The sequence below is a fragment of the Pistacia vera genome, unplaced genomic scaffold (genome assembly GCF_008641045.1).
Source record: "Pistacia vera cultivar Batoury unplaced genomic scaffold, PisVer_v2 Contig129, whole genome shotgun sequence".
NCBI classification, from domain to species: Eukaryota; Viridiplantae; Streptophyta; class Magnoliopsida; order Sapindales; family Anacardiaceae; genus Pistacia; species Pistacia vera.
This window is the reverse complement of record NW_022195346.1, coordinates 1,644,673-1,668,668: the sequence shown is the minus strand read 5'-3', so window position 1 is coordinate 1,668,668 and position 23,996 is coordinate 1,644,673. Positions and strand designations below refer to the sequence as shown.

The window sequence follows — 23,996 nt, the reverse complement described above, 5'->3', positions numbered from 1 at the left end:
AAAAGAGGCCGTCTTGAATGATGCAAATTGTAAGACTTTGAAGTTGTAGTTGAATTGATTTTATAAACCTTGTAATTCACCAAATTTATTGACCAGAAACATGAAGAAGACAGAAGACTCAGAAATTGATATTCATGCGTGTCACACTGATGCTCTTGCAGTTGGAACTTGGAGTTTGCTGAATCCTAAGTGCTGTTCTTTCTTAATCTAATACATGGTTATGTGGATATTTTAAAGCTTATTTACAATAACCTCTTTGTTTCAATAATAAAATAAAATTAGGAAACAAACAATTTACTTGGTTATGTGGATTTGCTTTCGTTAAAGGGCATATAAATTGGTATTTTATTTACATGTAATTTTTTCATGGACAAATGAATTTATTTTGACATTGTCTTTATCGGGGATAATGAATATTCTAAGGTCTTAATTTTTTTTTTTTTTTCTATGACCGAGGGTGTCCGGGTCAGTTTACGCGCATCTTAATTAATCCCTTAGACTCTAGAACTACTGGTCAGATAAAAACTCTAGTGACTACTGTTATTAGCAATCGATAAGGGATTCGAATTCAGATCCTCTTGAGTAATACACCCAAGAGTCTTTATTGAACCGTTCGATCACACAGAGATAATTAAGATCGCATAAAGTCTGTCCTTTTACTTGTGGAGGAGTCTCAACTTCATTTCCATCTCTTTAGGAGAGCCCTAAGCTAAGAATAGGACTGCCGAAGAAGAAGCCCCATATTCTAACATTATTTCTTGTCAACTTTATTATGTTCTTATTAATTTTAAATATGAGTGATTTTATTTAAGTTTCATCCAATATGTTTGACGTTGAATAAAATTAATTTCTATATATATAATGTATCCTGCTACGCACGTTTTGTGTACTTGATTCTATTCAAAGTGTATAATTAACCAATGGAAAACAAGTTAACAAATTGTCAATTGATCCCCGTTCGAACATGTCTAGAATAATATATGTATTAAACAGGTCATCTAATGAAATTTTATATGAGTTTTGACTCTCTCTTTTTTTCTCTTGTTTGACCTTATATTCAATGTGACTGATGCCTAATAGATTTGATATTTAATTTTCTCTTGACTGATGGCTAATAGACTTGATATTTAATTTAATTTTATCTTTCAATTAACTTATATATCACGTCAATGGCTTTTTTGTTGGAATAAGTCAGTGGCTTTTTTGTTGGAATTGTGGTCTGTTCCATGAAGAGTTCGTTGTATAATTTCTCTAAGGGTTTGTTTAGAAGTTTTTTTTATTTGTTTTTAGGAGTTTTTAATTAGACTAGTTTTGAGGCGTTCTAAAATTATTATTTGCTAGATTTTTTATGCATTAGTTTTGACTGACTCAAAAACCCTCCAAATTATGGGGACCATAGGCGGTTTGGTCTATTCCATGAAGAGTCGTTGTATAATTTCTCTAAGGATTTGTTTAGAAGTTTTTTTTTATTTGTTTTTAGGGGTTTTTAATTAGACTAATTTTGAGCTGTTCTAAAACTATTATTTGCTAGATTTTTTATGCACTAGTTTTGACTGACTCAAAAACCTTCCAAAATCAATATAGTGTATTTTTTAAGGGTTTATAAAACACTCCAAATCATAGTGTTTTGATTGGTTTTAAAAATTTATTTCATAAATACTCTATCCACTACAAAATTATCTCAATTATATCTAAAAAAAATTTTAATCATATTATATCCGTCTCCAACCAATATTAATATAAAATATGTTAAGCAATCATAAAAAAAAATATATATAATATAATATATATATATATATATTAAATCCCGTTTCTAGATTCAATCATTCCAGATACTGGAAAAATGGCGAAAAATGATAAGAGACTTATCATATTTGAAGTTATAAAATACTAATAAAATAGAAAACAAAAGAACCCTTACCTTATAATTGAAAATAAAACTCCTAAGTACCTAGTTAATTGGGGTATTTTTATAGGCATATATAAATTTATCATTTTAAAAACTATCAGAACCGTTGGAAAATAAACTCTCAAGCACAGGTTGGTGTTTTAAAAACTGTTATAAAAACCCCTCAAAATGCTACACTGGTTTATCTTTAAAATCCCTATCATGAAACTCTCAATCGGCCCCAAGTAATTAACTTCCTAATTGGTTTTGGCTTAGGAAAATAGATTCTTGTAATACTGTATTAGGTTTTCTTCTTTAAACTTATATATAACTTATTTTTCTCTTGTATGAGTGTGATAACAAACTATAGGTAAATGCATTATTGTAATGGAGTTATGAGGCATTATTCTAATATACTGACTCTGTTGAACATAACTGTTTATGTTATGCAACGGAAATATAAATCTATGCTAGCTTATTGAATATAATAATAATAAGTAGTAAAGCATAAATAAATTGCCAAAATTAAATGCAAATAAGAATACCAGGAATTAACGAGGTTCGGTATTAAAACCTACGTCCTCGGGCGCTGCAAAAGAAAACTCCACTATCTCCAAACAATATTACAAACTTTTGGACATACAACATACCCAAAACAAAGGGGAATACAACAAAACTTGCAAACTAAAGGGTCCTTAAAGAAAGAACCCTAAACAAAAGAATAATAGGAATTACATCTTGGGATACAAATAACAATGATTTAGGTCCTTATATAGGCCCCAAAGTTTCCCACTTTTCATTCCCAAGCAATATGGACAAACTAACATTTTGGCCTATTACATATAGTCCCTAAACCTTTTTCCATTATCACTTCTACCCCTATGTGATTTGCTATGAGCCACTTTTCCAACAAATCTCCACCTTGGCGAATTAGCAAACCTTCAAAGTTTTGTATTCTTCATCAAATTTTGCAACACCTTCAGCACCAAAAGACACAGTCAAGCTCGCAGGATGTTGATCAAATTCAAACAATAAATGAACTGACCTTGTCACTATTGAAGTCAACATGTCTGTAGGATTATCTTCTGTGCCAATCTTCTTGGAAATCATTTTCCCATTTTCAATATATCCTACACAAAAACTAAACCAATATCTATAGTACATAAATATATTGTAGAAACCATTTCACAACTTGCAAATGTCCTTTACCAGGATCATGCATATGCCTACTCACCATACTAACTGCTTTGAAATATCAGCCTTGTGTACCCATGGCCCATCTACATTGATCAAATCGCTTGTACCACTGTCTTGGTGACTGCTTCAAACTAATAGCAATTTCTTCAATCTGCAAACCCATTTTTCTTTCCCAACCCTACATCATCTGGCTGAGTCTTGTAGATTTCCTCTTCCAAACTACCATGTGAAAACGCAATTTTCACATCCAATTGAACTAGTTCAAAATCAAACTGTGCCACCAAGGTTAGCAAAATTAGAATAGAAGAATACTTTACCACAGGAGAAAACAGTTCACTGTAATCAATCCTTCCTTTGAGCGTATCCTTTTACACCAACCTAACCTTGTGCCGAACATCTTCTCTATTAGGAAATCCCTTCTTCTTTGCATACACCATTTGCACCCAATCGTCTTTTATATAGGGATCACATTTCATCATTCATGGCCGGTTTCCATGATTCACAATTTGAACTCCTAACTACTTCTTTTAAGTAGTAGGAATATCATCACCTACGATTGGAAGTGCATAGCCACCACCTTAGCGAAACGAGCAAGCTTGCGAATTTCTCGTCTTGACTTATTGTATGCAATCGATTCTTGTTGCTGAGGAGATTCTTAGGGAAATCTCCTTTTCATCAATAGTACCACATTAGTCACCTCAGAATCACTTTCTGTCTTGTGGACACTATCTGGTTCAACTGTTTTTTTCAAACTCTACCTGCTGCCGGTATGCTTCACACACATATGCCACTGTTTGAGCATTTCGAATCTGCATCCCCTGTACGATTGCAGCTGCGTTCAATAACTGTACTACCATTATAGTAATACAAGTTGTTTCTCCTTGTGCTTTTCATTACCACAAGAGCGCCTGAAGAAACTTTTAGAATTCCATCTCGCATATTCACCGTGAAGCCTTTAGATTCCAAGGCTCCCAAAGAGATAGATTCTTTTTCCACTTCGTACATACCGAACATCTATCAGAGTTCTAGTCAAGCCTCATGATTCTTCAACCGAATTGAACCTATCCCATTTGTTTTACAAGCATCATCATTGCCTATATACAACCCTCCACCACGTCTTTCAAATTAAAGAACCAGTCCTGGTGAGGACACATATGTAGGTACTACCTCATAATCCACTCATTTGATCCAGAGGTGGATGTAGGCTAACTAGACAGAAATCTGACTCATCTCTTCACGCTCACAATGCATGCATTAGAAGCCTTTGCCCTCTTTCTTTTTCAACTTCGGACAATCTTTCTTCCAATGCCCATTCTCACACGACAAAGGCACATTGACCCTATTGATTTTCCCTTCGAACGAGATCTTCCTCTTCTCTCATTCATGTATTTGTTTTCCAGCGCCTTCCATAACTTATTGGCAGAAGTCTATTTCATGAATGGATATTTCTGTTCTCTACAAAGACGTGAGCGAATCATCCCACACGCTTTTACATTCAACCTCACCCAGTCTTTCTCATAGACATCTTCTGGTTTTTCCTCCTCCAGACCATATCTAGATCCTGCTATACAAGCTATCCATTACCTCACTCGCCACAAGCCAAAATTATTTTGGCCATCAAATTTTTCAACATCAATTTTTGCATTTGAACGTTATCATCTTTACTGGTACTGTGGGTGCCACGAAGGTGATGCCTCGCGATGAATCCTCAGACAATGACCCATTTATGCCTTACTCAACTGGCTTGGTAAACAAAGTTCCAATAACCAAGCTCCACAAATTATTATATTCAATACTAATCAACATAGCCCTAAGTAGTAGTAAGTGCTGAAATGATTAATACGCACCAGGAAAATTCCCATGAAACAATGGAGGGGTCACAAATGGTCCCACTAAAATCCAGTCTCCTTAGACTTTTATCGTCTTTTTGACAGAATTTTCGTAGACATGCATATACCATACAAATAGCTACTTTACTGTCCTAAACCTAGGCTCTGAACCACTTGTTTGCAACGGAAGCATAAATTCTAATGCTAGCTTATTGAATATAATAATAACAAGTAGTAAAGCATATAAATTGCCAAAATAAATGCAAAAATAAAGAATACCAGGAATTAACGAGGTTCGGTATTAAAACCTACTCCTCGGGCGCTGCAAAGAAAACTCCACTATCTCCACAATATTACAAACTTTTGGACAATACACAAATACCAAAACAAAGGGGAGATACAACAAAACTTGCAAACTAAAGAGTCCTTAAAGAAAGAACCCTAAACAAAGAAGTATAATGGAATTCCATCTGGGATAACAATAAACATGATTTAGGTCCTTATAATAGGCCCCAAAAGTTTCCCACTTTTCATTCCCAAACAATTGGGACAAACTAACATTTTGGCCTATTACATATAAGTCCCTAAACCTTTTTCATTATCACTTCTACCCACATGTTGATTTGCTAAATGAGCCACTTTTCCAACAGTTTATTGGGTAAACTATGATAAATCACACGTGTTTCTTTTTTTCTATTTACTAGTTTTGATATTTGTGATTGTTTATTTGTTTGACTTGTATTACTTTATATTGTTTCATTCTTGTCCTGCTTACTAAGCCACGGCAGCCGACTTCTCAGTCTTTTAACTTAATTGTAAATTGATTTAATTCGATCATTAGCTTTGGTTTTTTTTTTTTTAAGTTAACATTGACTTCCATTTTTTTTTAACTAAAATTAAGTTAACTGAAAAAGCTTTCAGTAATACAACTTGATTAAATTTTTTGGTTAACATTGTTTTTGTTTAATATTAATAATTATATCTTAACCCATTTTAAATAACCCCCTTTCACTTTCTCTTCATTCACACTAACACCGTTTCACTTTTCTTATCATGTTAAACTCATTGATCTAGTATTCTATTCCAATTATATTTTCACTTTTAAGTAGAAAAATTATTTAAATAATATAAATTAAACTTAATAAGAATAGTACATCTAACTAGGACTCTTAGGTGTATTACTTAAAAGGTCATAACTTCGATCCATTTGTGTTACTAATAGAGGTGGCAACTCCAAGAATTTACTTGACTGTCAACTTTAGGGCCTCGAAAGATTAGTTAAAGTACGTGCAAACTGGTATAGACACCGTCGGTCACAAAAAAAAAAAAGAAATACACATATATGTATATAATTATTTTTTTTATTTGAAAAAAAAACACCATGTTAATTGCAATGAATTCATTGAGAATTTGAGACTTCGAAATACACAAACAAACAAATTTAATTTTGAAGAGTCAGGCAAAAAAAAAAAAAAAATTTAGAGTAGCATTAATTGAATTGGGCCATAGCAAGTTAAGAATAGGATCCGAAGGTCTATTTTGGTATTAAGGGAACAGGAATGTGTAGGAATTTTGTCAGGACTTTTTTCTTGTTTGTTTGTTTGTTTTTTTTTTTTTTTTTTTTTCTTTTAATAAGTTGGGGATATATTTAGAAAATTATTTTATTCCATAAATTTTATTTGAAAAGGATGTTATAAAGAAATATAATGGCACTCAAATAATCCCTCCTACCCATTGTAATTTTTTTTCTTCATTAAGTCTCAATCCACATCCAAATTTATCATATAAATTTAATGAAAACATATTTAAATAGGTTTACGACTACGATATATATATATCGAATCTTTTTCTATTTCTCTCGTTTCTCTTAATCTAACTAAGAATTGACTTTCTTTTTGAAAGTTTCTTACTCGTCCTTTTATTTTTTCAACGAATCCTTATGAAATGATATATATACCGTTATCAAATCTTTTTCTATTTCTCTTGATCTAACTAATTGAATTGACTTTCTTTTTGAAAGTTTTTTTATTCTTCCTTTTAGAAATCGAATGCTTTTGCTGACTGATTTGTTTTTTTCTTTTGTAATTTTTCAAAAAAAATTTGTTCTTCCTTTTAAAATTCTTAAAACTATAAAATACTTAGTTTTCCATTTTCGATTTTTTTTTTTAAATTCTTGCAAAACGGGTTAAAAAATGAAAGTTGCTTCCAGAGAGAACCAAAATGAAGTTCAATTTCCATTCCCCAGGCCTTGAAAAACAAAAATCACTTTCTTATCCTTTTATTTTTTTCAACGAATCCTTATGAAAGGATATATACCGTTATCAAATCTCTTTCTATTTCTCTCGATCTAACTAATTGAATTGACTTTCTTTTTGAAAGTTTTTTTATTCTTCCTTTTAGAAATCGAATGCTTTTGATTACTAATTTGTTTGTTTCTTTTGTAATTTTTCAAAAAAAAAATTGATCTTCCTTTTAAAATTATTAAAACTATAAAATACTTAGTTTTCCATTTTCCTTTTTTTTTTTTTTACATTCTTGCAAAACGGGTTAAAAAATGAAAGTTGCTTCCAGAGAGAACCAAAATGAAGTTCAATTTCTGTTCCCCAGGCCCTTGAAAAACAAAAATCATTTTCTTATCCTTTTATTTTTTTCAAAGAATCCTTATGAAAGGATATATATACCGTTATCAAATTTGTTTCTATTTCTCTCGATCTAACCAATTGAATTGACTTTCTTTCTGAAAGTTTTTTTATTCTTCCTTTTAGAAATCGAATGCTTTTGATGACTGGTTTGTTTGTTTCTTTTGTAATTTTTCAAAAAAAAATTGTTCTTCCTTTTAAAATTCTTAAAACTATAAAAAACTTAGTTTTCCATTTTCAATTTTTTTTTTAATTCTTGCAAAACGGGTTAAAAAATGAAAGTTGTTTTTGGAGACAACCAAAATGAAATTCATTTTCCGTTCCCCAAATTCTTAAAAAACAAAAATTATGTTCTTATCCTTTTATTTTTTTCCAATGAATGCTTATGAAAGGACATATATACCGTTATTGAATCTTTTTCTATTTCTCTTATTTCTTTCCGTCGAACTAATCGAATCGGCTTTCTTTTTGAATTTTTTTATTTTATTTTTCCTTTTACAAATCAAATGCTTCTGATGACCCATTTATTTGTTTCTTGCCACTTTTCAGAATTTTTTGTTTTTTTTTTTTTTTTTTAATTCTTAAAACTATAAAAAGATTTAGTTTCTATTCCCCAAACTATTAAAAAACAAAAATCACTTTTGCTGATGCAAATTTTCGCACCGGGTAGAATGCCGAGACAAAGACACACGTCAACCAGAGGAACTTGGTTGACTCTAGGGAGAACCGAGTAAGAAGGGTCCGTGATTCTTAGGAATCGGCAAAAAGGGGGCGCAAGTGATTGGAATTAGAGTTGAGCTGTGAAAGGGTTTATGGAGTGAATTGTCTTGGTTCTAGCTTACGCGCACCTTAACTAATCCCCGAGGTCCCTTGAATACCCTACAAACCCAAAGGACTAGGTAAGTCACATTGTGGGGAAACTACAATGTGGTAGGTGTTAGAGTCATGAAAGTGACTCTATTTTGGTGATAAAAATACCCCATGTGTGATTAAATTGAAGTATATTGAGACAATTAAAGAATTTATGAATTTATTCACGAAAATCGCTTCCTAATATTTTTCTTATGAATTTAACGTGTTTAGAATGATTTTAGAAAGGATATGAGGTGATATTAGGTTGTGGTTTATGGATTAGAGGTGATTTTGTCTCATTTATGCTGTTTAGGGGGTAAATTGTCATATTTATAAGGGTTGATTTTGTCACTTTTCAATCGTGTAGGGACCAAGGTGATATTTTGGCAGTTTGTCTATAAAAGAAAATGAAAGGTCGCGTTTCAGGGGGAGGTTGTTCACCCAGTTTTTCGGCGAGCTCCGACGAATCTTCATCTCCCTTTCCGGTGACGGTTCATCTTCCCGGTGCACCAATCTTCACCAGCCGCCATCACCACCGCAAATCACGCGAAGTTCCGGCGACGTTTCGCATTCCGCCGCCGCGACTTTTCGTATTCCAGCCAAGATTTCACCGTTTTTCGACGACGGTTGGGCTCCCTGGAGGTTGATCTTCCTTCCCTACGGCAGGATCTACCCATTCCAAGCTTCAGCCGCCGCAAAAACCGCCGAAATTCGCCAAATTGTCGCCGCGCCTTTTCATCTTCCAGCCGAGATCTTGCTCATTTTCATTGACCTTTCACCTTCCCAAGACCTGATCTGAACTCCCCATCACCAGAGCTTTCCATCGGTACCTTTGGATCCCATTTTCGCCACCATTTTAAGGAAGACCCGCCGGAAAATTAACGTTTTTCAGCGAGTACGACTGTTCGTATTCCGAGCTATCCGTTGGTCGTTTTTGCCCCTTCTTCGCATCATATCGCTGTCAGTTACCTCCTCTCCACCATGATCAACTCCGTTTCCACTGTTTCAGCCTCCGTCATCACCACCATGAGCGGCTGAGTTCCCTGTTGTCTGTTACGGTGTAGGCGAGATCAAAATTGACTCCATTGATCTCCTCATCAGCTCTCGACTAGTTGGATGAGCCCGAATGTTGGACATTTGATTAAGTTTCTTGTATTCATATTATATTTGTTTTCGTTTCAGTTTGTTTGTGATGCTTTAATATTATTCTGATGCTCGACGTGTTAAATTGATAATGTCCTTTGAGAACGTTTATTGATATATAACTTTTTGCATAATTGAATGTCGGTTTGAGATTATTGAATGTTGATTATGACTTTAAATTGCTTCGGTACTGATTGCAATCAAATTGTAGTAGCATTTAATATCATTTCTACTAGGAATGCATTTGTTGCGTAATTAGTTGATTGGATGATACAGGTTGATAGGTTGTACTTGTTAACGTTGTACCAACTAGTGGTGTTTAATGGTTTAGCATTTTTCGGTTAGTTGATGATAGTCTTTAACCAATCGATCTGTAACTAAGACGACGGGGAGACATGATAGATTATACCTAGATTGTCGGAAGCCATTTTATTGATTTGCCTAGCCTTGCAGGTTTAGGAAATTGAAGAGCGAGGAGAGGAATTGTGAGAGTTGGTCTTGAGTCAAACCGAACCCGTAGTGACAACGCTTTTAATATTGTGTTTTAGTTAGCAATTTATTTGATGCTTTTAATTTCCTGCAAGTAATTAGTTTCCTTAGTTTTAATCAATCATTTTGCCAATTTCTCTTTCGTTAACTCAAATATACATTAGGTCATTAGTATTGCTCTCTGTGGATTCGACCCTGCTTACCGCTAACTATGGTATTTAGGTTTAATTTTGTGGTCATGACGACCGGTTCGACAATAGGTGGCCCCAATATTTGAACACAGGAAGTTATGGAATTAAGCAAACCTCCTTGACCACCAGACCAACCCCTTAAGGTCGATTTAAGATTTTTCAATGTAAAGTATTTTGGAAAAAAAAAAAATTGCAATAGGGTTAATTGAGTATAAAACCCACTTAATAGTGGGGTTGCTGTGATTATTGATTCTTCCTCGTGTTGTCGTCCATACCATTCCCTTACTAGAGAAGGAATAGAAAAACTCTAACCCTAATTACAAAGAAAACAATCAATCTAGCAATTGAAGTTTTCTTGATCCTTTGGTGCCTTTGTGTGGATGAGTTCGTGCAATCCTACGCTTAGATTGATTTGTGGAATAATGAAATTTAAGTGAAAGAGTCTCCAACGGTAGTAAGTTTCAAAACCTTGTATGGTTGCTATGTTTATTTAATCAAATACATATAATCAAAACCCTGATTTTGGGTTCATAGGAAATTAGGATTAAATTTTTTTTTGTATATTCCAATGCGTAATCCCAAATTTCCTTACAAGTAAAGGTGTTAATTGAAAAAAAAAATAAAAAAATTAGGAGTTGAATGACACGGTAAATATCTACTTTGTTGACTCATAAGTGTTGTTATGGAGGTGATATCATAGTTAGAATGCAACTAAACACCTATATTCAATTAAAGCTAAAACAAATCCTGATGTTCATGATGTTTGTTGTGCTTGGAGTTGGAGTTGGAGAATATCATGTAGGAATGCCACTAATTGCGCTGTCCAACTTTTAAGGCTACTATATTATATAGTAAATCGTTTTTTAACCCTTATCTAATTGATCTTCATCCTCCATGGCTAAGTACATATCTTCTATAATTGACAAATAAAATCTCTTTAAATCCCCTAAAAAAAAAAAACCTAAATTAGGTTTTTTTTTTTAACACCTCTTTTCCCCTAATTTCTAATTTCAATTTATCTTCTCTTCTTCATATTCAAATTCAGCCTGTTATGTTTTCTATAATTTTAGTATTATATTTCTATTAAATAAAAAAAAATTTAAAATAAAACAAAAGGTTTAACGATTATGAAAATTTAGGGTTACAGTTTATGAAAGATTAAATATTAAAATTAAAAAAAAAATGTAAAAAAATAGAGTATGAGTGTATTTAGAAATTATAATGTTATTTATAATAATTTAAATAAAAGTTAAATATGTCAAAACAAAAAAATAAATATCTACTTTGTTGACTCATAAGTGTTGTTATGGAGGTGATATCTTAGTTAGGATGCAACTAAACACCTATGTTCAATTAAAGCTAAAAACAAATGAATAAAGATAAGTTGACAAACACTTCTCACAATTTTTACTCACAAATAAGACGTGGTAGCTCGCATTTAGTCAGGTGAGACCTATTGTTGGACAGACATGACCCGTTATGAACTGACATGTCACGTTTGTGAGAGAAAATTAGTGAGAATTGTTTGTCAATATAGTATTACTGAAAACAAATCTTGATGTTCATGATGTTTGCTGCTTGGAGTTGGTGTAGGAGTGCCACTAATTGCACAGTCCAACTTTTAAGGCTACAATATATTTTTAACCCCTGCCTAATTGATCATCGTCCTCCATGGCTAAGCACATCTCTTCTATAATTAAAAAATAAAATCTCTTTAAATCCCATTTAATACTGAAAATAAACACTCCAATTTCAAACTTAATTAGGCTTTTTGTCTTTCTTAAATCAAACTGAATTAGGTTTTTTCTTTACACCTTTTTTTTCCCTACTTTCTAATTTCAATTTATTTTCTTTTCTTCAGATTCATATTCATCCTATTTTCTTTTCCATAATTTTAGTATTATATTTTCTTCAAATAAGCAAATATTTAAAATAAAACAAAAGGTATAATTGATTATGAAAATTTAGGGTTATGGTTTATGTAAGATTAAATGTTAAAATTATATATATATATATAATAGAATATGAGTGTATTTAGAAATTATAATGTTATTTCTAGTAATTTAAATAAAGGTTAAATTTGTCAAAACAAAAAAATAAATTTAAAAATGGGGGTGAAGACCAATTAGGTGGGGGCTAAAAATCACTACCCTATTATATAAGGGGTGTGTTAAGCAGATAGGTTTGGTGCATTTCACAAATACTGTATCCGTAATTTTCTTAAACCCAGTTGGGCTGGGCCAACCACCCCAAGGTGACGGTAAACAAAATCAGTTTTAGGTAGGACAACAAACTCCTTTATTTAAGCCCATTAATTCTTTAATACTTGTAATTATAAGTTATTTTTTAGTGCGAAATTACTTAAATAACCCTCCAATATATTGGAAATTTTTAAGAGTTTGTTTGGCCAAGCTTATAAAAATTACTAGTGCTTATAAGATAATTTGAACTTATAATCATTTGAAATTTAAATAGTTATATGTTTGATTAAAGTACTTATAAGCAGTGGCGGATTTACTTAATGACGAATGGGGACCACGACCCCCACTCAAACTTTAAAAAACTTCAGATTGTATAAATATTTATATTTAGTTGTATTTTACCCCCTATAAGACTTTGACATTTTGCCCCCACAAGAGTTTGACATTTTGCCTACTATATAACTTTGACATTTTGGGAAAAGAAAAGCTTTTTTGGTTATTGAACTCTTACAGTACCAGCACAAAACACACGCTGAAACCTCTCTTCCCCTTTTTCTCTTTGGAAAATTTTTTTCTTGTTTATTTTTTGCCCCCATCGAATGAAATTCCTGGATCCGCCACTGCTTATAAGTAAATGATAAATAGTTGACGTATTTAGTAAAATATGGTATATAAGTATATTTTATTGTTAAAATTACTAAAAAGGGTACTGCATTATTTTATCAAATAATGAATTATATTAACTCAATTTTTACTATAATATTATCAAAATATGTTTCAATTATATTACAATATAATTTAATTTTAGAATTAAATAAACAAATACTTTATAGATAAATATTTTATTAAAAATTTATATGAATAATTTTTAGATTTTTTATAAAAAATAAATTAATGAACACATCTAATGAATTATAATTATATTCAAAAATAAATAAATGATGAAATTTTAAAATTAAATAGGGGTAATGTGATAATATATTTTGCCAAAGTAGCTTATAAATAGAGAAAAAAAAAGATTTTCATTACACATGGCGTATTGCTCCAAGTCCAGTTTAATTTAATTGATAAAAGAGGAGAAATAACTGACATATTGATAAGTTAATTAATTTGATAAAGAGAAAAAAAGGAATTAAATAAATAATTCTTTAACATTCAATCAACAAAAAACCATTTTCTATGACATCCAAAGTTTTTTGTCAATGAATTTAACGGGAAATAATTGATAGATATTTTACTATATATATAAATTTTTGCACAACTTAACTAATATTTAGAATCTATTGACATTTTATAAACTCAATGGACTAAATAACCTAACGTCTTGCTGTCCGACCAAAAAAGTCTTTTGAAGAACTTCACAATTCCACTCCTTAGGCAAGAATGGGCAAAGTTCAAGAAGAATTTCAATTTTAGTTATGAAATAAATTAACGGGAGTTTGTGAAAAATAAAGCCTCGACTGGATAATTGATACTTACACAAGGGTCTTTTTACCAATTTTATGTTTAAAATATAAATTTAATTTTAGAAAAAAAAAAATAATAGATGCTCTTTTGGGAATCATATTTGAGTATTCAAATTTTATTTTTATTAAGTAATATTATGTATATAAAATTGAATTACTAATGTCATTGATTACGATAAATATCACATTTAATTATAATAAAGCTTGAGTAAACGACTTTTTCCCACCCAAATAATGATTTAATGACACTTTTTCACCCACAGACTTTTAAAATATCATTTACTACCCAAATTTATATTATGTTTCTGATCCTGACATCCTTGCGACCTCACACCACTGTCATTCTCTTTCTTGATCATCATTCATCAAAACCCCTCAAACCCTACTATCGTTAACCCTGCCAATTGCCAGCAATCGAGTGATTAGGGTTTGCGCAACCGCCTCTCCTAAGTCAAATTCCAATTAATTTTAACCACTAAAATCCAATCTTCCACCACCAAAAGACTCATTGACCTCTCTTCTTCAAAACCCCAATACTTTGAACTGAGTTTGCTTTCTGTTCATCATCAAAATATAAATTTGAGTAGTAAAGTGGTATTTTAAAAGTCAATGAGTGCGAAAATGTAATTAAGTCATTATTTAGGTGGGAAAAAGTCGTTAACTCAATAAAGTTTGTATCAATGTGGTATTTATGCATATGCAAATATGCAATCACCTCAAGGATTTAAAGATAGATTCAAATTTTATTTATATAAAATTATTCATAAGTGTTATACAATAAACTTTACATTAAAAAAAAAAAAAAGAGTAAACAACTTTTTCCCACCCAAGGTTTGCCTAAATGACACTTTCTTACCTAAAAAGTTTTAAAATATCACTTTCTCTCTCAAAGTTAATATTTTGTTACTATTCAAAGCCGATTCCGGTAACAAAAATTCTCTCCACATTATCATTTGAATCTTTGGTCTCCTCTCTACGAAACCCCTCTCACTCCATTACCTGATTTCTCGTCGATTGTTGGCCATTGCAAAGCTAAGGTTTCGTATTTTTAGTTGAATTCTGGCTGATTTCGGTAACAAATATTCAATCAGTCACCACCATTAGATCCACCTTCCTCTACTCTACAAATCTCCTCTTACCTTGGCTCCTAATAACTTGCCGATCACTGGTTGAGAGAGCGAAATATATTTTGGGTATTTAACAAGATATAAATATTGTGTGGAAAAGTGATATTTTAGAACTTTTTGGATGGGAAAATGTGATTAAGGCAAACCTTGCGTGGGAAAAAGTCGTCTACTCTTAAAAAAATCATCAAATAAGATCGTTGGCAGCACTTCACTTGAGAAATTTCTTTAAACCCAAATAAATTTTTTTTGGGTTATTTTATTAGAAGTCAATAAATATGTATTAAATTATTTTCCTATTATTTATTTTCTTCAGTAGATTTTTTTTTTATTTAATCATATTTTAGCAAAAAAATGTCGAATAAAATAATATAGTTGGCTTTTATGACTTGCATAAATAAATAAATGTGGGTTTGCGGTTTGCCTATATTTAGCAAAAAAAAAAAAAAAAAAAGGGGAGAAAGACAGAAGAAGCTCTAAGTTGGATGGCAGATGCAGGGACGGGAACGAAGAGGAGAAAAATGGGTGAAAGAAAAGAAGCTAATAATTCCAAGAAATCAGCAGCAACAAAATGGCCAAATATCAAACCCAAACTAAACCTTCAAATTCATCGTCTCAAAGACACAGATCTCTTCACTGTACGTTTTTCTTTCTTCTTTTTTCATATTAGTTTGTCCACCGTTTCGGTTCCTTCTTTCTAATGTATTATCTTTTGGCTAGATTAATGTGGTAATCTTTGTTGTAATCAATTTTTGTAATTGAAGGGATGCTTTGTTGAAGTTTCTACTTGAAGTAATTTTCCATGCGAGTTCCTGTTATTTGATTAGGATTGTGATTTACAAGGAGTAGAATTCGAAAGTGACCTAAGCTATAGCTCTTGTTTTTTTAGGAATCTTCTTCATGATGTTTCATTTCTCAAACTGGGCGTGAAAGCTTGTCCTGGATATGTGGCTTATTTATTTTTGTTATTGTATTTCATTAAAGGAATATTTTCTCAAGCCAGTTTCATGTGAATTCTCCAGTTGTGATTGTTCTATGTTTATGTTTTCAGGTGAAAAATTTCTTCACATCTGCTGAATCAAGGGCATTTGTTAAAGTTGCTGAATCAATGGGTTTTGCTCATCAAGGGAGTCTTGGTCCATTAAAAGGTGAAGCTTATAGAGATAATGATCGAATTTCTGTGAATGATCCTGTTCTTGCGGATGCAATATGGGAGTCTGGACTTAGCAAATTATTTACTGATATTAAAATTCGGGGGAAGGTTGCTGTTGGCTTGAATCCGAGTATCAGATTCTACAGGTTCATATTTTCTGCTGTAAATTTGATATCATTTTTTCATGTGGATATCTACTATAAGGCATAAGCACTTGACTGGCAAGGTGGTAATCATTTTTACTATAAACTGGTACAAAGAGGAATTCTCAAACTATGTCAGGCTTATTCACGAGTCACAAACCGTCTCTGTGCTTTATAAATTGGGTATATTGCTTAAAAAGAATTCTTGTGGATTTGATACTACCAGGGATTTCTGTCAAGTACATATGTCCACTGTGATATGCTAATGGAATTCCCGAATTGTTGGTACTTCCAAACTGGAATCCTTTTTATGTTTAGGAATTAATTTGTTTTCTATATTTCAGGTACAAGGTAGGTCAACGATTTGGAAAGCATATTGATGAAAGTGTCAGTCTTGGAGATGGAAAGCGCACACATTATACTTTGCTTATATATTTGAGTGGTGGTGTTAAAGCCAAGGCTAAAAATGATCCCAGTACCCCCAATGATACTTCCTTGGAGCCTTTAGTTGGAGGAGAGACTGTCTTCTATGGTTCAAGGAATAATCTTGTGGCCGAGGTGAATCTTTTTTCTTTGATCTTTTCCCCTATCATTTCTTTGTTATGCAAGAATGAGCTTTTTATGCCCCTGGATTTTTTTCTTTTTTTTTCATGTACTAGAGTTTCATTTTCGTGAATATTACTTATCTAACAATTTGTATTGTATAGGTGGCTCCCACTGAAGGAATGGCTCTCTTACACATTCATGGTGATAAGTGTATGTTGCATGAAGCCCAGAATGTTACTAAGGGTGTCAAGTATGTGTTTCGTTCGGATGTAGTTTTTGCTTGAAGACCAGTTGTTACTAAACCAAGCAGGCCTGGTGAGTTTTTCATGATGAGTCAGTTTATGCCATAATCTTTTTGTTTCTATAATTCAAAATCCTCGGTAACCCAGCTTATTAAGCATTATTGTCCAAACAAAAACACATAGTTTCTTGAGTGACCAATACCATAGTGGCTGATATGCTGCAGTTGATATCTAATAGAAATCATTTTCATTTTACAATTTATTTTAGTAGAAGTTTGTCTTTGACCAGAGGATGCACTTTTTTAAGTGTGAACATGTTATATTATCTTTCTGTTCGTGGATCAAGGAGATATTGTTCCACTTCGAGAATTACCTTGATACCATTGGTATCATTAAATATGCCTTTGGGACTAAAATGGAGTTTGAGGCAAGTCAATACTTCCATGAAGAAATAACCAAATGGGGGCTCAACCTAAGTGCAGTGTCGTGCGAGTTTAGGATTTGGATCATTTGATTTCCATATCTGTATCACAGCTGTTATGAGAATATATCTATCTTTATTCTTTTTTGTTGTAAAGTATACAATTCTTCATTGTCTAGTTTAGGACTTTGCCTACAGAACAACTCTGTTATGCTCAAATTTGGTAGCAGGACTTCTCCATATAGATTGTGAATTTAAAAACTGGGGTTTGACATGCCATAATATTAACAAATGCAATCTTTTCAATGTACATCATACACTGGCTCCTGGTTGCCTTATCATTAATTCATTGATGGAAATTATTTACGACCTGACACCTTACAGCGACATTTAGATCTTAACATCAGACTCTGTTGCTTTTGCCACAATATGGATTTCTTTCTAGCAATGAAAATTTCATAAAACATATAGGTTGCCACAATTTAGTAGGCAAACGTAAAGTGATTATCTTGTATTCTTCTCATTACAACTCGGGCGTGTAAAACGGAGGAAAATGATTGGGAAAGTTTAGGTTTGAGCAGTTCATGGCTGTAGTGAGTATGACAAAGTACATATAAAAGAAAAAAGTACATATTATTTTACATTAAGTGATGATCAAATACTTGATGAGTTTTATTGATGCCTCAGTAAAGTCTGATACAATTGGCTGCTGAGTTATCTCTGTTTCGTTAACCTTCACAGTAAACGATTTCTTCTCTTCAAAAGCTGAAAAGGAAAGAAGAGATGGGTTCACGGTGAAAGTTAGAGGATTGGGTATATACACATTTGCAGAGTAGGTTGAACCAGGTAAGGTTACATAGGTGACTGCCCTAGTAAAATTGCCCATGATCTTCTGCCCATCTTCTATGTCTATTGAGAATGAGGAGTAGTTCAGGTCCCATGCCCTGCCAGGTTTGGCGCTTTCACAAACACTGTCATCACCAGTGACAAATCTTAGTCTGGAGGAAACATCCTAGGGAAACTGATACAAAATCAACTCCATCTGCAATTGCATCATCAAAAGCGGCTAGGACATCTGCAGCAGGGCATCCATAAGCCCAGCTAACTCCGTACCCAACAATACATGAATTGGTGATTGGTCCGCAAAAATAGAGTTTCCAAATTGTGACTAGATTATAATTAGGGAGCGTTTGGTTGGCGATAATGTCAGATTATTGGGGTAATGTCATCTTATATTACTTGATTACCACGTTTGATTGTCAAGTAATATAAGATTCCGGTAATCTTCAAATACCAATAGTAGTTATTATTGGTAATATTGGAGGTAATCTGATTACCTCCATTTTCTTAGGTATTCTGAGATTACCAGGGTTATCATTTTTTGTTACAATTTTATCCTTTATTAATGAAAATTTTGGACAATAATGCCCTCATTTTAAAATAAATTTACATTAATATCCTATTTCAATTTTACTCTTATTTAACTAAAATTTTTGACAATAATGTCCTTGTACTTAAAACAATTTATAGACCACTGCCACTCAGCCACCACTACCACTACCACTACCACTACCACCACCGCCGACAGCGGCCAACCACCACGGACCGCCATCGAAAACTCGTCGGAGTCCCTAAAAAGAACGAGTTTCGGTGGGAGGCTCCGGGAGGCATCGATATGGCCGTTTCCGGCCATATCTGGCTAGATCTGGCCGGAAATGGCCAGATCTATTCTGGCCATTTCCGGCCAGATCGGTGGATCTGGCTGTTCCTTGGCCATTAGCGGCCAGATCTCGCCCAGATCTGGCCGCTAATGGCCAGAATAGATCTGGCCATTTCCGACCAAATCTGGCCTGATATGGCCGTTTTCGGCCATCAGTATGGCTGAAAACGGCCATAGCGATGCCTCTTGGTCACGGTGAGTTGCTGATGGGGAGTTTCGGAGACTTTTGGCGGTGGTCTGCGGTGGCGGCAGGAGGTGGGGGTGATTTTGTTATAAATTAAAGTTTTATATAAGCGGGGGTGTTTTAGCTAAATCTGAAATATTGGGGGTTAAAAGAAATTATTCAAAATATTAATAATAAAAATAATCTTATATTAATATTTAAAAGGGGGACAATTTAGTAATTTAAATAACATACCCACCAATTTATTTCCCATAACCAAACATATTCATATAACATACCCACCAACAAACCAAACACATTTTTTTAAAGATTCCCAGTAATCTTCTAAGGTAATCTATCTTCCCAGTAATCTAACATTCCTAAATCAAACGCCCCATTAGAGTAATACTCGGTCTACAACATATTCTTACAATCCCCGACGTGATAACTTGTTATTAGTCAACTTGTAAAATGGGTCTCACTGTTTGTATGGTTTCGTCTACCCATTTACGAGCTAATTAATGACGAGTTATCACGTCGGAGGTTGTGAGAGAAAGTTGTGGACCTAGCATTATTGCTATAATTAATATATCTAATATGTGTGATTTTGTTTTTAATATCTTTAATCTTGATTTTAGATAAGAACACAGTGGCATTCTATCTTTTATTTACAATATAATATCAAAATTTTACTTTTAAATAGGAAATATGTTTGTGTTAGTAATTTAATAATATATTATTATTATTATTATTATTGTTTTAAACAGAAAAACAAAGCAATATATACCAGAATATTTTATTTTTAGTTTATTTTCATTAATCAATAATCATAAGGTTGACCTGAAAAATAAAAGGTTACATGGAAGAAACTAGAAAGCGAAAGAAATTTATTTATTAAAAAGAATAATTGAATTGTTTAAAATTTAATATTACCTCAATAACATGCTCAATTATACAACGTTATTAAAAGAGAAAAATCTTAATAAATCTCTGGTTTATTTTGCTCTCTCATTCACTCTATCTCTCTCACTTTCATTAGTTTAGAACTCGGCATTTCAACCTCACTTCCCCATTTTCAATCACACCCACATTTCCAAGTTTCAACATCGAAGCCACAAATTCTCTAAAGAACAACCCTTGATCCCTGGCAAATGATTCCACGATCCATCTAGTCCTGTAATCACCAAACAACGATTGATCTGATCCGAGTACGCCTTTTCCCACCATAAGTTGTTTGTAATAGTTATTATCAAAAGTTGAGGATGTTGAATCCAAGAACTCTCCTGCATTGCGATCCTTGTTTGGTTTTGGGCATTTCTTTTTCAGGTTTTGGCCGAAGTCAACATTCATTGATGGGTCTGTGTCGTGCACTTTGCTAAAGTTACGTAGCCTGGCTTCGAACGATGAACAATGAGAAAACCCTAGAGTGTGACCACCGGATAAAGCGACCAAATCTTTAACTCCTAAACCTCTCTTAGAAAAACTTTGAATGAGTTGGGAAACATTGAAACTTGGAGCTGGTAAGTTAATGGTTTCCGCCGCTTTGGACACTCTCCCGTCTTTCCTTCCTTTTAGAACATTCCAGTAAGGGCCTCCGGACTGAAAGTTAATAACAAATAATCAAGAGCATCGTCTGAGATTGTTTATGAAAAATACCAATTAAACCTGTTATATATATATAGTGATGGAGCCGGTATTTTACCATTGTCACGACATCTCTTGCTGCAACGGCGATTATATCCGCACAGGAAACAGTATGTGGACAAGCCATTTCAAGCTTAGCCTTCGCGTGATCAATCACGTAAAATGATCGAACTGAGATGTTGGGAGGTCCATCTTTCTCAGCTTTGTTTTCTGGAGTCGAATCTAGCAACAATGACGCGTCGCATCCCTAAACCAATACAGTACATACTCATCAATCAATTGACGAACATATTATTTACAGACCCATTTAACTAACGAATAATGACAGAGTGGGAAAAGTAATTAATTTCATACCCTTATGAAGCAGTCGTGAAAGAACATCCTGAGAATCCGAGCTGGGACTTTAGGGTCATGCATTGAAGCATTACGAACTGTATCCAAGATGATTTTCTCAGCTTGTGGACATGTTTCGTCATAATAATGGTCATTGAGAACTGCTTGTGACCGCTGAATTGTTAGTAAGAGAAGAAAAGTAATTGGACAAATGAGTTTCTCTGGTGCAAAAACTGGCATTTTGTTTATAATATTTGTAGTAATAGATAGCATAGAGGAAAGGGAAAATGAAGAGTTGGATGAAAATTTTCATCTTAGTATGGAAGTATAAATAACAGTGATATTGATGTATCAGTATAAACATAAATATTAATTAAACAATATAATTTGGTTTTTGTATATATACTTTCAAGTTACTCAAAAAGAAGAAAAAATGTAGAAAAACTAGACGCTGGTTTTGGTGTGCTTTGAGACCAAGTATTTCCACCTAATAATAAGCACTTATCTTACAAGATCAACAAACTATTTCACAATTATAAGTGAAATCAAATCATCTTGTTACATATATAAACTGTATATTCATATATANAGTTGGGAAACATTGAAAGTTGGAGCTGGTAAGTTAATGGTTTCCGCCGCTTTGGACACTCTCCCGTCTTTCCTTCCTTTTAGAACATTCCAGTAAGGGCCTCCGGACTGAAAGTTAATAACAAATAATCAAGAGCATCGTCTGAGATTGTTTATGAAAAGCACCAATTAAACCTGTTTTATATATATATGTATATAGTGATGGAGCCGGTATTTTACCATTGTTACGACATCTCTTGCTGCAACGGCGATTATATCCGCACAGGAAACAGTATGTGGACAAGCCATTTCAAGCTTAACCTTCGCGTCATCAATCACGTAAAATGATCGAACTGAGATGTTGGGAGGTCCATCTTTCTCAGCCTTGTTTTCTGGAGTCGAGTCTAGCAACAATGACGCGTCGCATCCCTAAACCAATACAGCACATACTCATCAATCAATTGACGAACATATTATTTACAGACCCATTTAACTAACGAATAATGACAGAGTGGGAAAAGTAATTAATTTCATACCCTTATGAAGCAGTCGTGAAAGAACATCCTGAGAATCCGAGCTGGGACTTTAGGGTCATGCATTGAAGCATTACGAACTGTATCCAAGATGATTTTCTCAGCTTGTGGACATGTTTCGTCATAATAATGGTCATTGAGAACTGCTTGTGACCGCTGAATTGTTAGTAAGAGAAGAAAAGTAATTGGACAAATGAGTTTCTTTGGTGCAAAAACTGGCATTTTGTTTATAATATTTGCAGTAATAGATAGCATAGAGGAAAGGGAAAATGAAGAGTTGGATGAAAATTTTCATCTTAGTATGGAAGTATAAATAACAATGATATTGATGTATCAGTATAAACATAAATATTAATTAAACAATATAATTTGGTTTTTGTATATATACTTTCAAGTTACTCAAAAAGAAGAAAAAATGTAGAAAAACTAGACGCTGGTTTTGGTGTGCTTTGAGACCAAGTATTTCCACCTAATAATAAGCACTTATCTTACAAGATCAACAAACTATTTCACAATTATAAGTGAAATCAAATCATCTTGTTACATATATAAACTGTATATTCATATATAAATATTGATTCATATAAATTTATATGAAACTATAATGTAATTGTTACATATCAAATCAATTCATTTAACTTGTTAATTTGAACAAGTATTTTGTACGTATAGTTGTACAGAATTGACATTTAAATAATTCCTTGGAGGCTAATCAAGTTCATGTGTGAGTCAAGAGTCAGAAAAGTTACCAATACAATGGTATGCGATTGTTGGGTTATATCTATCAGTTTGGTTATGGCTAGTACAGTTGTTGAAACATGGTTTTGTACTTTAAAAAAAATAAACTGTATGGGTGACAAGCTGCCCAGTACATGTTGTATGGTTGTTAAATCTCATTTGTAGCTTGAGATGTTTGCTGTCAAAACATATATAAAAGAATTAAGTTTCATATTTTAGCCCCCAATATGACTTTAGGATGTTGATCCTTCATTTTTTTTTTTTGTGACCGAGGTTGTCCGGATCAACTTGTGTGCACTTTAACTAATCCTCGAGGGTTCTGAAGTTGACAACTGAGTAAATTTGGCACAATGGTTACCCTTATTAATAATCCAAGTAGATTAAACTCAGGACTCTCTTGAGTAATACATTCAAGAGTCTTAATTGACCATTGGACTACTTAGTGGTGTTGATCCTTCATTTTCTTTTTAGCACACATATTTTTTTAATCTTAAATTACGAAAAATATGTAATCTATTGGTGAAATTAAAAAATAAAACGAAAGAATATTATACCAAGAAGCAAGTAATCAAATCTTTGTCTAATCAAACAATTCTTTTTAGAAATTAAAATATGATAATTTTTCATAAATTTCAGAAGGTGACTTAATAACAATTAAGTCTAAATGGGTTTGGAAGTTACACAAAATAACAGGAGGTTTTTTTTTTTGGGGGGGGGGGGGGGGGTTCAGAACTCAGAAAGACAGAAACACGAGTTTTTGTATTGAACTTGAAT

General features: G+C 33.0%; 3 protein-coding genes across 4 annotated transcripts; 1 reads left to right on the top strand and 2 right to left on the bottom strand.

Moving 5' to 3' along the window:
- Positions 1–15,467: 15,467 nt before the first annotated feature.
- LOC116121913 lies at positions 15,468–18,695 on the top strand. 2 transcript variants are annotated; one of them, XM_031407819.1, is made up of 5 exons: positions 15,468–15,657; positions 16,071–16,318; positions 16,660–16,873; positions 17,023–17,176; positions 18,266–18,695. In XM_031407819.1, the coding sequence occupies exons 1-4, from the start codon at positions 15,505–15,507 to the stop codon at positions 17,143–17,145; spliced, it is 738 nt and encodes a 245-aa protein (XP_031263679.1). In that variant the 5' UTR covers positions 15,468–15,504; the 3' UTR covers positions 17,146–17,176; positions 18,266–18,695. The 2 variants fall into 2 exon arrangements, with proteins under 2 accessions (XP_031263679.1, XP_031263678.1); XM_031407818.1 differs by lacking the exon at positions 18,266–18,695 and having other exon boundaries at positions 17,023–17,785.
- A 1,650-nt stretch (positions 18,696–20,345) lies between these two features.
- On the bottom strand, positions 20,346–21,624 carry LOC116121932 (peroxidase 66-like). Its single transcript, XM_031407839.1, has 3 exons — positions 21,406–21,624; positions 21,110–21,298; positions 20,346–21,006 (listed from the first exon to the last, which is right to left on the bottom strand). The coding sequence occupies exons 1-3, from the start codon at positions 21,622–21,624 to the stop codon at positions 20,443–20,445; spliced, it is 972 nt and encodes a 323-aa protein (XP_031263699.1). The 3' UTR covers positions 20,346–20,442.
- A 339-nt stretch (positions 21,625–21,963) lies between these two features.
- On the bottom strand, positions 21,964–22,748 carry LOC116121881 (peroxidase 66-like). Its single transcript, XM_031407789.1, has 3 exons — positions 22,488–22,748; positions 22,192–22,380; positions 21,964–22,080 (listed from the first exon to the last, which is right to left on the bottom strand). The coding sequence occupies exons 1-3, from the start codon at positions 22,737–22,739 to the stop codon at positions 21,964–21,966; spliced, it is 558 nt and encodes a 185-aa protein (XP_031263649.1). The 5' UTR covers positions 22,740–22,748.
- Between the last annotated feature and the right edge of the window lie 1,248 nt (positions 22,749–23,996).

Coding starts and splice junctions, on each gene's coding strand:
- LOC116121913 (XM_031407819.1), top strand. CDS start 15,505: ATGGCAGATGCAGGGACGGGAACGAAGAGGAGAAAAATGGGTGAAAGA. Junction 15,658..16,070: donor AAGACACAGATCTCTTCACT/GTACGTTTTTCT, acceptor TTATGTTTTCAG/GTGAAAAATTTCTTCACATC. Junction 16,319..16,659: donor CCGAGTATCAGATTCTACAG/GTTCATATTTTC, acceptor TCTATATTTCAG/GTACAAGGTAGGTCAACGAT.
- LOC116121932 (XM_031407839.1), bottom strand. CDS start 21,624: ATGCCAGTTTTTGCACCAGAGAAACTCATTTGTCCAATTACTTTTCTT. Junction 21,299..21,405: donor TTCACGACTGCTTCATAAGG/GTATGAAATTAA, acceptor GTATTGGTTTAG/GGATGCGACGCGTCATTGTT. Junction 21,007..21,109: donor CAAGAGATGTCGTGACAATG/GTAAAATACCGG, acceptor ATTAACTTTCAG/TCCGGAGGCCCTTACTGGAA.